Here is a 12,902-nt window from a genome sequence, read left to right as displayed (position 1 = left end):
ACCCGAACCCTCAGTTTAGCCGATAACTGGTCTTAGCCGATAACTGGTACAGTACCGCTATAGGGTTAAATTTCAATCAAATTCATTTTCACATTTATATATTTATACATATTAAACACTTCTTTTTGTGTTTAGCCTTAAATGGTTCTGAAAAAAATAATATGTAGTGATATGATAAGGTGATAGTGTGTGATAGGGTGAACGTTGATTGACGTCCTTATGTTATTGAGCAAATTCTTAAACATCTACTTCAGATACTTTGGACTGATAACTAGAGAACATTTTAAAATCTGGTGACATATTGAGTAAAACAATCCCATTAGTTTTAATCCTTGATATTGGATTAAAAGTTAATTTAAAAATACTTTTAACCATTATAACTTGAAGTATTCATACTGATAAATATTCCTGGTTAATATGTGTATGGGATGTATATGAGAAACAGAATTAATGAAAGAAAACGTGAGCAAGTTCACATATCCTACGCTTCCATATTGAAAATGTTACACATTATGAATGTATGTATTAAATACACAAAAAAATAATATAAAGCGACAAAACTCCACATCAACACAACCTGCGAAAATGTGCACATATACTTTTGTCTTTAGCAAACAAGAGGCCCAGGGGCCACATCGCTCACCTGAGCAACAATTGCCTTAATTCTGATCAAATTAGCATTACAGTATCAAAATATCTTGACAACTGAGTACAGTAGATCTTGCTAAAAAAAAATTGAAAATCTGCCAATTTTTATCAACCTCTTATTTTTTGGTAAATACCAAGCCCCTTTTGTTGTTGTACCTGTAAGAAGATTTGTCTCTATTCCTATATACCCCCCCCCTCCCCCCATTTCATGGCCCCATTTTTCTCTAGGGAATCATGGTTTCATCAGACTTAAATCTGCATAACCTTTGCTTTCACACTAAGTACTGAGTTTTGAACCGAACACTTTCCCAGAATCGTTTTAAAGATTTTCTCTTCATATTCCTATGTAAAAATTCAAACCGCCATCACGGTCCCGCCCTACCACTAGGGACTGTGATTTTGCAAACTTGAATTTACACTACCCGAGGATGCTTCTACACAAGTTTAAACCCTTTCTGGCCAAAAATTCTTTAAAAAGAAGATTTTTAAAGATTTTCTCTATATATTCCTAAGTAAAAATTCATCCCCCATTGTGGCCTCACCCTACCCCTGGACTATTATTTAAACAAACTTGAATCTATACGATCTGGGGATGCTTCCACTCAAATTTGGGCTTTCCTGGCCTAATAATTTTGAGAAGAAGACTTTTAAAGATTTTCTCTATCTATAAAAATTCATCCCCCATTGTGACCCCGCCCTACCCCCAGGGACCATGATTTGAACAAACTTGAATCTACACTTCCTAAGGATGGTTACATGCCAATTTGAGATTTCTTGGCCAAATATTTTTGAGAAGAAGATTTTTAAAAGATTTTCTCAATATATTCCTATGTAAAACTTGATCTCCCAATTGTGGCCCCACCCTACCCCCGGGGATCATGATTTGAACAAACTTGAATCTACACTACCTGAGGATGCTTTCATTTCAATTTGAACTTTTCTGGCCTAATAGTTTTTGAGAAGATTTTTAAAGATTTTCTCTATATATTCTTATGTAAAACATGATCCCCCTATTGTGGCCCCACCCTACCCCCGGGAACCATGATTTGAACAAACTTGAATCTACACTATCTGAGGATGCTTCCACTCAAATTTGAGCTTTCCTGGCCTAATAGTTTTTGAGAAGACTTTGGCTCAGGTGAGCTTAAAAAGGTTAAGTTTACAATGCAATAAGTTGTTAAAGTTGGTTTCTGGAAGAAGAGACTTTGAAAATTTTCTTAATAAATATTGAAATTTTTTTTAGTTTTTTAATCTTTATAGTTTTTAAGATCTGTGTACAAACATAGAATTGTGAGCAAATCTCTGTATCTTGCTTATAATTCGAAGCTTAACACTCAAATATGGTTAGTAAATAGAAATTGTAAACAATTATATAAAACACAAGAAACATGCACTATAACAAATAAAGAACACAATTTATTTTTTCGAAATGAATCATATATATACATGTACATGTATATACCTACATATTTCCGACAGCGATATCAAACTCTATTTAAACTGAATAAACTCGAGAAAATGCCGAGCATCTCAACAAAACCTATTGCATTAATATACCATTACGCAAAATATAATGCCGAATTACCGATAGAATGAATTGTATTTCAGTACTTTTTTGATACATCAGATTTTGCTTAATTTGCGCAGGTAAACAGTTAACTGTTTGATTTACCGAAGTCTCTGTTTGATTTGATACGTAAAAATCACGAAATACAGACGATAGTTCCCAGGTTACAAAGCATAAATAATGAAAACGAAACGAAAATCAGAACAAGCTAACACCAACGTCATGTGTGAAAACTGTCAACGCATTGAAATATTTAGCCTCAATTTACTTCACAAAATCGGCACAAATACATTTTGCATGTTTCAAAACTCTCCCTTCATTCGCGAACTGTTGCACAACAAGCAAATTCATCATAGTCAGATCGACCCTTTTTCGTATAATGTCATGGCTGCTTTAAACAAAGAACCTCGTTTTAGATGTATGGAATACGAGACTTGGTAAAATGGGTACGCAAACCTGGGCCGTGGCAAAATAAAAGCCGGGGCAGATCGGCAATCGTCAATTCCAAATACGCATTATTTTGCAGCAATATTTACAGCAAATACAAATATACTGGTCCATCAAATATCCTGAAATTGTAATGAGATTGGCAGATTAATAACTGCCAATCTTTTGTTTAACACAGGCCAAGTCTTGTCTACCCATTTTACCGAATGCCGAATCCGAAGCTATTAAACTGATTGAAACACGCCTTTCCTTTATTTTTATTTTCGTAATAACTCAGAATTGAAACATAATTAGACCTTAATTTTTGCAATTTATATTTTCCTTCCCATAAGGATAATTTATGCTAAACAACGTTGAATTGGAATCAGTAGTTCTTGAGAAGAAGATTTTTTAAAATGCACCCCCCTTTTTTTACAGTTTCAAGGTTTTCTCCGCTTTGAATACAGATCTGACTTTTATTTCTGCAATTTATATTCGCCCTCCCATAAGGATGCTTTGTGCCAAATTTGGTTGAAATTGGATAAGCGGTTTTAGAGAAGAAGTTCAAAATGTAAAAAGTTTACAGACGGACAGACAGACGGACAGACGGACGGACGGACAGACGGACGGACGGACGGACGACGGACAAAAAGTGATCAGAATAGCTCACTTGAGCTTTCAGCTCAGGTGAGCTAAAAATGACAAAATAAGGTTTTTGAATTCATATTTACTTGTTTAAGAGAAGTTGCAATGATATCTGTTTCAGTTAAAGTCTGGCTAGATTTAAATTCTTATTTACTTGTTTAACAGAAGTTGCAATGATATCTGTTTCAGCTAAGGTCTGGCTAGATTTTTTAAGTAGTCAGATACTCTTAACTGTTTTTATTAATATTTAAAACAAAAACTGTCCAAGTAAGTTGTTTAAGAAGAGTTGCGCAGACAAACAGTTTCATTAGCATACTCAATAATAGCCAACCTTGTAAGTTCAACTTGGATGGAAAATCTGAAAAATAACAGTATCGGAATTTCGAGAAAATAACCATATCTATACATCATGTCCTTATATCAAAGTTTCTTGAAAACCTTATTAGTAGTTTTAGGAGAGGTTTAGGACTATAATCAATAATGACCAGAATTCTATGTTCAAACCGGGGAAAATATTGCATATGGAATGGAAATTACCTGCTAATACATGTATGTACACCTTTACATCGTGTTCTTGTTACCTACAAAATTTCATGAAATTATGCTGTTTAATAGGATTTCCGCTGACAAACTGTATATTACTATTATAAATACTGGCCATACTGGCACTGTACCAGTTATCCGCTAAAATTTAACGTTTTCTTTACGTAATTCCTTATTTCTTGATATTTTTGGATAAAACTTGACATACTTTAAAAAGTGAATTCCTTACTTATCAATCTGTTAGTTTATATCATTATTTAGAACCCAAAACATCTTGTTTTGTGCTTTTAAGCACGCCCCGAATTTGCCGTGTTTTTACGATTTACTTTACCAGTTATCGGCTTCGTGATAATAACATAGTAAAAATCCGTGTTCATGTTGATTTTATACTCTGCTAAATGTAGTTTGAATTATGCCCCTTGTGAGGTTAAACTAAAGTATTCGGGGTCATGATACATTATAATCAAAACTCATAAAATAATTCGTTTATAATCATACGGTAATACACCAAATCGTATACTATTCAATATATAATTGTGCAATCAGGCGTTCAATTGCGCTACGAATCTCTCGGTAATTCGTGAATTCCTTTTGTTTATACATGTTAAATGTATTGATTTTATATGTCAAATCAAAGAAGGGGTATAATAACGTACCACAAGATGTAATATTCTATTTTTAACTTATTACGTCACTTCCCCCACTGCTGAAAGTGCAAAGATGTAAAATCAGCGGTAAACAATGATCGTTTAAGCTCATGTATAAAACATATTCAAGAAAGTTTTCAAGCAAACTTACTTTTCTTTATTCAAAAAAGACGACTGAATTAAAAAATCTTGGATTGTCGGTGCTATAAACCCGAACCCTCAGTTTAGCCGATAACTGGTCTTAGCCGATAACTGGTACAGTACCAGTAGTTCAAATTGGAAAGAATCCAATACAATTTTAATAAATAAAATTCCATGCAAGTAGGCTCATCTACAGATTGTATTTTTACTACTTACAAATTTTCATGAAATTCTTAGCAGTGGTTAGAGAGAAACTGCACTGGAAAATAATCAAGTAAAATATTCAATAATAATTACAAAATTACCATGTACCAAATACTGTCCGTCTACTGCCATCAGGTTTACTTCTTAGTTTTTGTACATGCAACTAAACTTGGCATAATGTAGTTAATGACATAATACAAAGTCAGTTGTGAGTCCACCACTTCCTCGAAGAACAGTTTCTTCGATATATTTAATTGTTTTCAATATGTATTTTGCTATATAAAATTCAACTGTAAGTAAAACTCAAGTTTGCTATTCAAAGAGGATGGATTGCACAGTGAATTTTATATAACATAGAACAAATCTTATTAGGCCTTTATTAGCTTTTACACCAATATGTTTTAAACAGCGATGTATCTGACTTTTTCGGTTTTCTATTTGATGATTTTGTGCACCTTAGATTTAGCATGTGGAACTATGGGTTCGAGGACAACGGTTCTAACCATCTTAAACACATACCATCTCAAGATGTGTGTTTAGTAACATATCAAGTTAAAATGTCGCAAATGTCAAAGAAAAATAAATTCCTTTCATATTTTGCTACACAGGAACCCATTATTTTTTATGATTTAAGCATATAAAACAAACTTAAGTCTTTGCAATACATAATGCTCCCATAGTAGGATATCATTTTGTATCTTAAGAGTTTTGTTGGGGGGGGGGGAGTGTTTTCAATTTTGTTGTTGTTGAAATCTTTATTTTTTTTCAAATATTTTTAGCATTAGTAAATTTTAAAGTTGTACGTTTTGAAAATTAACATCATATCGTATCAAAATTATGTAAAATCATTCGAAATATCTAATATAAAACTCAAATTTATCAAATCATCAAAACAATTGACTCACATTGAGATATTTCTCAACTTGGGTATTTGATCATAAAATTGAGATAAACAGGTTTTTTTAAAATCAAGAAACGAAATGATAACTTCAAACGAACGCTGACTAAAGTAAATGTTTGTTTCGTTTTTGGTTTTTTTTAAGTCGGTTTTTGTTTTGTTTTTTTGTTTTTTCATATGGAAATAAAATGCCGACAAATTATTTTCATTAATGTTTCTGAAAACATACTTAAGTATATCAAATTTAATTTTTGGACCGTAAACTTAATCATGTCTTTTTTAAACATGTTTAGCTTTAAATGCAGTGGATATTGTTCATAAAATGAATCTTCCTTTTTTGCATAAAATCGCAGCTATTTGGTAAAGAGTGAATTATATGTATCAGTCGATTTTAAAGTAAGATAAGTACTGTTCCTCAGCAACATCATGAGAAGAATTTTTTTATAAGACACAAAACATTTTTACTTTCCCTATCACTTTCCTTTTGGTAGACTTTGCATCGTTTACAAATGAACGACGTTATTTCTCTAGTATGATTTTTATGTGACTTCATGAAGAAATAGTTTTGACTTTTGTTGATATATGTTTCGAATTAATGGATTCGTAGTGCTCAAATCTCGATTTCCTGCTTTGTGAGTCTTTAAATCGATGTTCTGGGTTTACAATTTCTAACATTTGCCTTGGATCATATTCTAAGTACCCCTGGTGCTCAGGAAATGAATATTCTACGAGTGTACTCTCCGTATTAACAAGTTCTTGCTGGTAATTTCGAGATGGTGTCATTTTTCTGAGGAAAAATACAACAAAATAATAATTTATAAAGATTGCGTGCTACAAAGGACATTTTACATAGACAATTATGTATATCTACTCTAGTAGATATGCAAGAAATCATTAAATAAGATATGCTTAGATATAGAGCATGTTTATGGCGTTCACTAACATCTTGCAACATATGACGTTTCAGGGAAATATGAGAATATGAATATGAAAAAAAAAATGCTCGCTAATCAAACATGCGCATATATTCCAGGTGTGGAAATGTATTATTTTAAGTTGATAAACAAGTATGATTTGAAAAAAAAGTTGGAGATAAATTTCATTTTTCCTGCTTTCCCTGGAAATACACTTCCCTATATTTTCAATAATTAGTATTTGACTTAAATGAGTCAAATAAAGATGATTAAAAATAAGTGTCCTCAATTAGTACGTTAATAAAATGTTTAAAAATTTCTCTTTATCGTTAGATGTTCTTAATTTTCGGAAAACAAATACATCCTGCATGTTGATAATTTAAAAAATTATTATATTTGCGAAAATGATTTTTCGAAAATCACAAATTCTCTTGTTAAAAGTTAGTGTTGTACAGGAACTTGTTTTGTGTAAAATACCAAAGTTAATGTTTATTAGATGTCTTACCTTTTCATTGCAACTATGACCAGTAAAACCAGTAAGCATATTATAAATCCAGACGACAGGCTTAAGATATATATTCTTGTAGATTCTAAAATAAAACAATGAATAACAAATAACATTTGTTTAGTGAACAGCAGCAACACAACACCTGTATCATTTTAAGGTCAAGATCTAGTAAATGATTTATGTGTCAATTTTGTGCTAGATTCATCGTGATGTCATAAAAAATTCAAGAAGGCTGGATGGTCAGCACATTACTCATCAGCTCTATCTTTAATATTTTAATATAATGTTTTTGGTTATAACTTTATTAATACAAAAATTGAAATTGAAATATTTAATATCAAAAATTTGATTTTTTCCCCTAAATTTCAGAGCTCTCGCTACCAAGATCAATAAACTGAAAATGGTCATTACCTTCCATTCCTCTTAATATCGACATGTTCCCGCATATAATACAAGTTTTAAATTGCTTTGTCCGATTTATATCTAATTTTGTGTACTTTTCTAAACGATGGTAATACTAACTATGTGTATAATAATATATATTTCAGTAGTTTTCCTTGTCAATTAAGTCAATTTTTTGAACAATACAAACGACCTAAAAAGGGTTTCACCATATTTCGCCTCGTATTTAAATTCGCTTCTAGCGTCGAGGCGGGGATTATTGTATTAATTTGACATCGTTATTAGTAGTGTCAAAATAAGAGTAGTGTTCTTGAAAATTAAAGGTAAACCTTTGTGTTTCCTGTTGACTATCATTTCTTAAATTTGTATTGTTTACAATTCCTTACAAAACGAGCTAGTATTATAAAAACCATTATTTTCATTTTTTTTCAAATTTCATTAAATGGTAGATTCGTATCATTTACTAGATCTTGACCTTAAAGGGAGATGTCACGATTTCGGTCAAAATTTATTTTCCCGTGTTTAATAGCTACAATGTTTTTAGTAAGGCGTTTCTAATACTGAATAGTCAACCCAAATTTAAGTTTTAAGCGAGATAGAGCTCGCAATTCATGTTCTTTTTTTCATTTTGAATGTTTAAAAAATATGCAAGTTAGACAAAATTTGAATGTGACAAACGCTAGATATCTAAAAAATAAAAAAGAAGAAAAATCGGACAGCTTTAAATGAACTCTTTCCGCTATTTGAACTAATGTAAACAAAAACATGACACTAGCCTTGTTTACATAATAAAGAATTGTGAGCTCTGTATCTCCATATCTTGCCTATTGCTCTTCGACTGACACCCAAATTTTAATTGATCATTAGACATGCATTACTAAATCCTTGTAAACAATAAAAATAAAGAAGAACAGAAATTGACCAAAATCGTGACCATGCCCTTTTAAAGACATATACAATTTATTCATTCTTAATCAATAGCATATTAAGATAACATGAAAGTTGACAAGCGTATAAAGCTGTTCCCTGCATGTCTCTGTCTCTCTCTCTCCCTCATTTTAGCATACTAAAATGGTCTTGACGGCCATTGTCATTTTTTACTAATAATATCATTGAGAGGAAAAGATCTGTATAAAGATTTAGTAAAATAAGTCTTAAATATATGGATTTCTTCTTTAATTATTAATAGTTAATACAATGGCCAAACATATCGTATTTAAGATTTAAGACGTAGACGTAAACGTAAAAGTTACGAATGACGTAAGATTGAAGTTACGAATACGTAAAATGGTATTTACTAAGCTACTCTTAGACGTAGACGTAGGTTACGAATTCAAAAACATGACACTAGCCTTTTTCACATATTAAAAAATTGTGAGCTCTGTATCTACATCTATGTATCTTGCCTATTTCTCTTCGACTGACAAAAAAAATTTGGTTGATCATTATAAATGCATTACTTAATCCTTGTAAACAACAAAAATAGAATAAACAGAAGTTGACCAAAATCGTGATCATGCCCCTTTAAAGACATATACAATTTATTCATTCTTAATCAATAGCATATTATACCTGTATCATGCTTTGTCTTGACTCTTTTACATCCGACAACATGGTCACATATTTGGTCATCACTGCAGTTACAGCGATTCAGACATCCAAAACCATAAAACCCGTCAACGCATCTTCCTGAACAGTTGATACCAAAAGATCCAACACACGCTGTTCATATGACATTGATAAATCATTCACATTAGGTACATGTAGAAGTACAAGTTTGTTTGATTGTTTAGCGATAAACTTTACTTCAATATAGAAAAAAATATGTATTTTTCTATTTTAACAACTTACGAATACAATGCTGACCCTCTTGTCGATAGTTGCTGCAGCATCGATGCGACCCGCTGTTTAAGATAAACAGATTTAAACAAAAAACTAAGACCAGGAATGTTTATTAAAACGTACAACGTTGAAAAAAATAATTGATTCATTTCATTTATTAATTTTAAACTTACTCATACTGCTTGCATACACCAGACGTTTTCAAACTTTGGATATCGTGCAGATTTAGTAAAATGCTAAAACCAGTCAAAACACTTATAAACCAAAAATAACATACATCCATTTCATACAATATACTCAGCTTCATTACCTGGTTAAAATATTTTGTACCGTTTATGCTCTGTACTTATAGCTTTTCTTTTGTAAAGGTGGTCTCAAAAGCAGTATCCATGACAAAGCATATGAAAAAGGCAGGAAAACATAATATTCCGTTCGCTAAAAACTATGGATGACGATTATCTCTTTTTGAAAAAGATTATGATTTCGTTTCATGTTCTATTTAAAAAAGAGGTTTATTTACATTTTTAATTTTTGTTAATACATGTTCTATTTATTAGAAAGTGCATTTGAAACACCCTTTACATATGGAATCTCATAAGTTTGGAACTTGATACCAAATGTTAAAGATTGTTTTGATTTATCATTTCCTGTACAAGCAAAAGGGATCTCCTTTGTTGCTTCATTGATATCATTAGTCTGGGAAAATATTTTGTTATTTCGATATGAGTGCAACACGTGCTTACACAGATGTTGAAGAATTTAATAACATGAAAGTTGACAAGCTTATGAAGCTATTCTCTGCATGTCTCTGCTTCTCTCTCTCTCTCTCTCTCTCTCTCTCTCATTTTTGCTTACTAAAAAGGTCTAGACGGCCATGGTCATTTTTACTATATTAATATCCTTGAGATTCCAATAACCAGCACCTTGTGAATTTTCACAAGTACAGAGTTCAAAAGATATACCTAAGTGATCTGTAAATCTATTATTTTCAACATTATGGGCTTTTCTCAAAAACATATTATTCAGTGGAAAAACTAAGTTTTCTGAAGCAAAGACATTGTCAGTTCTACTTTGGGGTGTATTATCCCCATTACACCATGTTAAGCCCTGTGTACAGGTTTTCCCGCTTGATTTCCAGTAGTCTTTCAAATAATGTGTTTTTAGAACTTTCTTTAGAATATTAACATTTTTATCATTGTTATTTGTATCAAGCTGGCAATTATAGTCCCCACACAATATGACATTATCTAGGTTCATAGCATTTTCGCTAATCCATGTAGTTATTTTCTAAAAAAAAAAATCAATTCTATCCTTCTCGCTGTTAGGCGAATTAACATTTACCATCGTCAATATTTGATCATTGTTTTCTACATTGATTAATAATATTCCACCATCTAAAAATTTATAACGATTTAAAATCTCAATTTACTTTTCTTTTTAAACAAGATTGAAACATCTTTACTGTGTACAGAGTCCGAAATCAGTGCAATATTTCTCCAAACCATCGCGAATTAAAAAAAAGATTCTTGTTCCTTAACAAATGAGTCTCTTGTAAAAAAAAAAAAACATTAACATTAAGAGGATATATTTTCAAAGCAGAGTTGTCAATGAACTGTTAGGTGCTGAGGGATGCTTACTTACTTATCCGGCATCGCTTTTGTCGTTCTTCTTGCGGCCTTTTTTAAGATCTTTCAGGAAGTCCTCAATATTGGACTGACCCTCAAAACAAAACTATTTGTAAGAAACTTCAAGTTTTCATACAAGAAGAATATCAAAAGTTGGAAACCGAGGATCCAATACGTAAATGGGAATATCTAAAAATAAATATTCAAAAACTTTTGTATAAATTACAGTTAGCTAAATATAAAACGTAACAAATTGAATTTTTTGAATTACAAATAAAACAACAAGAATCAAAAACTCTGAAATGAATATGAATTATAAACGATTTCTAGAAAAAAAGATAAACGATTATTACGCCGAAAAAAAGTCGCGGTGCATATATCCACTCCATAACGGTATGGATACTAGAAAAAGGGGAGAAAAGTTCACTTTGTTTTTTAAATCTTGAAAAAAATCAAAGTACTGAGAGTACTGAAAGACGGGGTCTTGAAAGTTCGAATTTGTATTTGTCCTGGCTTTCCTCGAATATGCTTCCAAAACTTATGAGTTTGAATTAGTTGTTACAATCTATGTTAATTCGGTTTTTTGCAATTGTCTGATACTTTGTCTAAATTTTACTCAATCCCGGCCTTCATAAGTGTAGAAAATTGACACAACGGTATATTATGTAAAATAAGACCCAAAGAAAATTTTTCTAAAATTACTACTAACCGGGAAAATCAAACAACTATATCAAAGTAGATAATTTTAATCATTTGATTTATTCAATTTTGTGATCCAAGGGAAAATCCACAAGTCGGGCGGTATCCGTAATAAAAGTTTTATAAAAACCCCGAAAACCTTAATACTGCTGAATTAACAAACAAAGTGAACATTTGTATACCGATAACAAACACAGGCACCTGACGTTAGAAATATTTTTATTGCAATAAGATTCCAAGAACTTTGACAATAAAAAGATTTGTCACGATCGCCATTTTGATTTTTAAGACCGACTTATCTGACATGATTTTCTTCATTTGCGATTCATGCAAAATTAATAGGTAAAAATAAATCCGTTCGCCACTTACTACTTTTTTGTGTAACATCAATCTTGTATAAGTCATTAAATTTGAACCTGACAGTGAACATGAACCTGTAAATATTTTAAACATGTTTTATTTATGAAATATTTACAAAAACTCTTTATTTAGTTTTTAAATTACTTTTTTAAAACTTATTGACTTTTCACAAAGTAATGGTAATGCATTACTTTACTCATGTAATGGTAATGTAATGCATTACTTCAAGAAAATTAAGTAATGGTAATGGTAATTTAATGCCCTAATTCATGAAGTAATGGTAATGTAATGCATTATTTTACAATGTAATTCACCCCAAGCCTGATTCCAACTAAGCCGGAAAACATGAACATTAACGTTTAACTTGGTTCTTCAATCGATTAGATTGTATATATTATATGATGTATAAGTCTTCCAAAATGTATAATCTATTATAGAATAAAATTCACAACTTTTCAAAAATGGCACATTGCGTTTGGGAACTTTAATTTCGATTCCACCATCAACCTCTTCTATTGATTAATGAGCTCGCACACCAATTGAATCGTCAACGGCGCAGTGCATTCAGTTAGTAACTCATTCCACATTTGAACCCGAGCAAGAATATTTTGATCAATAAAACTATTTGTTTATTTTCTAAATAGAATTTTGCTTATACACAGAGGACTTAAAAAGATGTAATGCAGGTTTATATAATACATATTTACTGAAAGGCATGAAAACTTTCTGCACTATATTCTTACGCGTAGACTCAATTCATGTGTTCTACGCGTGCCTTCCGGTTTGAGACTTCGGCTGACAGTAAACCAATAGACGGGGTCACGTGACCCCGT

The 12,902-nt window shown here is 31.5% G+C and overlaps 1 protein-coding gene across 1 annotated transcript; it reads right to left on the bottom strand.

Annotated features, from left to right (window-relative positions):
* Positions 1–3,797: 3,797 nt before the first annotated feature.
* On the bottom strand, positions 3,798–9,692 carry LOC128186887 (uncharacterized). The gene is made up of 5 exons (XM_052856846.1): positions 9,559–9,692; positions 9,395–9,447; positions 9,116–9,265; positions 7,139–7,223; positions 3,798–6,506 (listed from the first exon to the last, which is right to left on the bottom strand). Exons 1-5 carry the CDS (start codon positions 9,690–9,692, stop codon positions 6,269–6,271), a joined length of 660 nt encoding a protein of 219 aa, XP_052712806.1. The 3' UTR covers positions 3,798–6,268.
* Positions 9,693–12,902: the final 3,210 nt, after the last annotated feature.

This window comes from Crassostrea angulata, chromosome 6 (genome assembly GCF_025612915.1).
Source record: "Crassostrea angulata isolate pt1a10 chromosome 6, ASM2561291v2, whole genome shotgun sequence".
NCBI lineage: Eukaryota > Metazoa > Mollusca > Bivalvia > Ostreida > Ostreidae > Magallana > Magallana angulata.
This window is presented reverse-complemented; position numbering and strand designations above follow the sequence as displayed.

Bases quoted from the DNA above. Each gene is read 5' to 3' on its own strand.
- LOC128186887 (XM_052856846.1), bottom strand. From the start codon at position 9,692: ATGAAGCTGAGTATATTGTATGAAATGGATGTATGTTATTTTTGGTTT. The intron at 9,266-9,394 runs GTAAGTTGTTAA...TCATATGAACAG, and splicing joins AGAGGGTCAGCATTGTATTC to CGTGTGTTGGATCTTTTGGT. The intron at 6,507-7,138 runs GTAAGACATCTA...ATTTTTCCTCAG, and splicing joins GTCATAGTTGCAATGAAAAG to AAAAATGACACCATCTCGAA.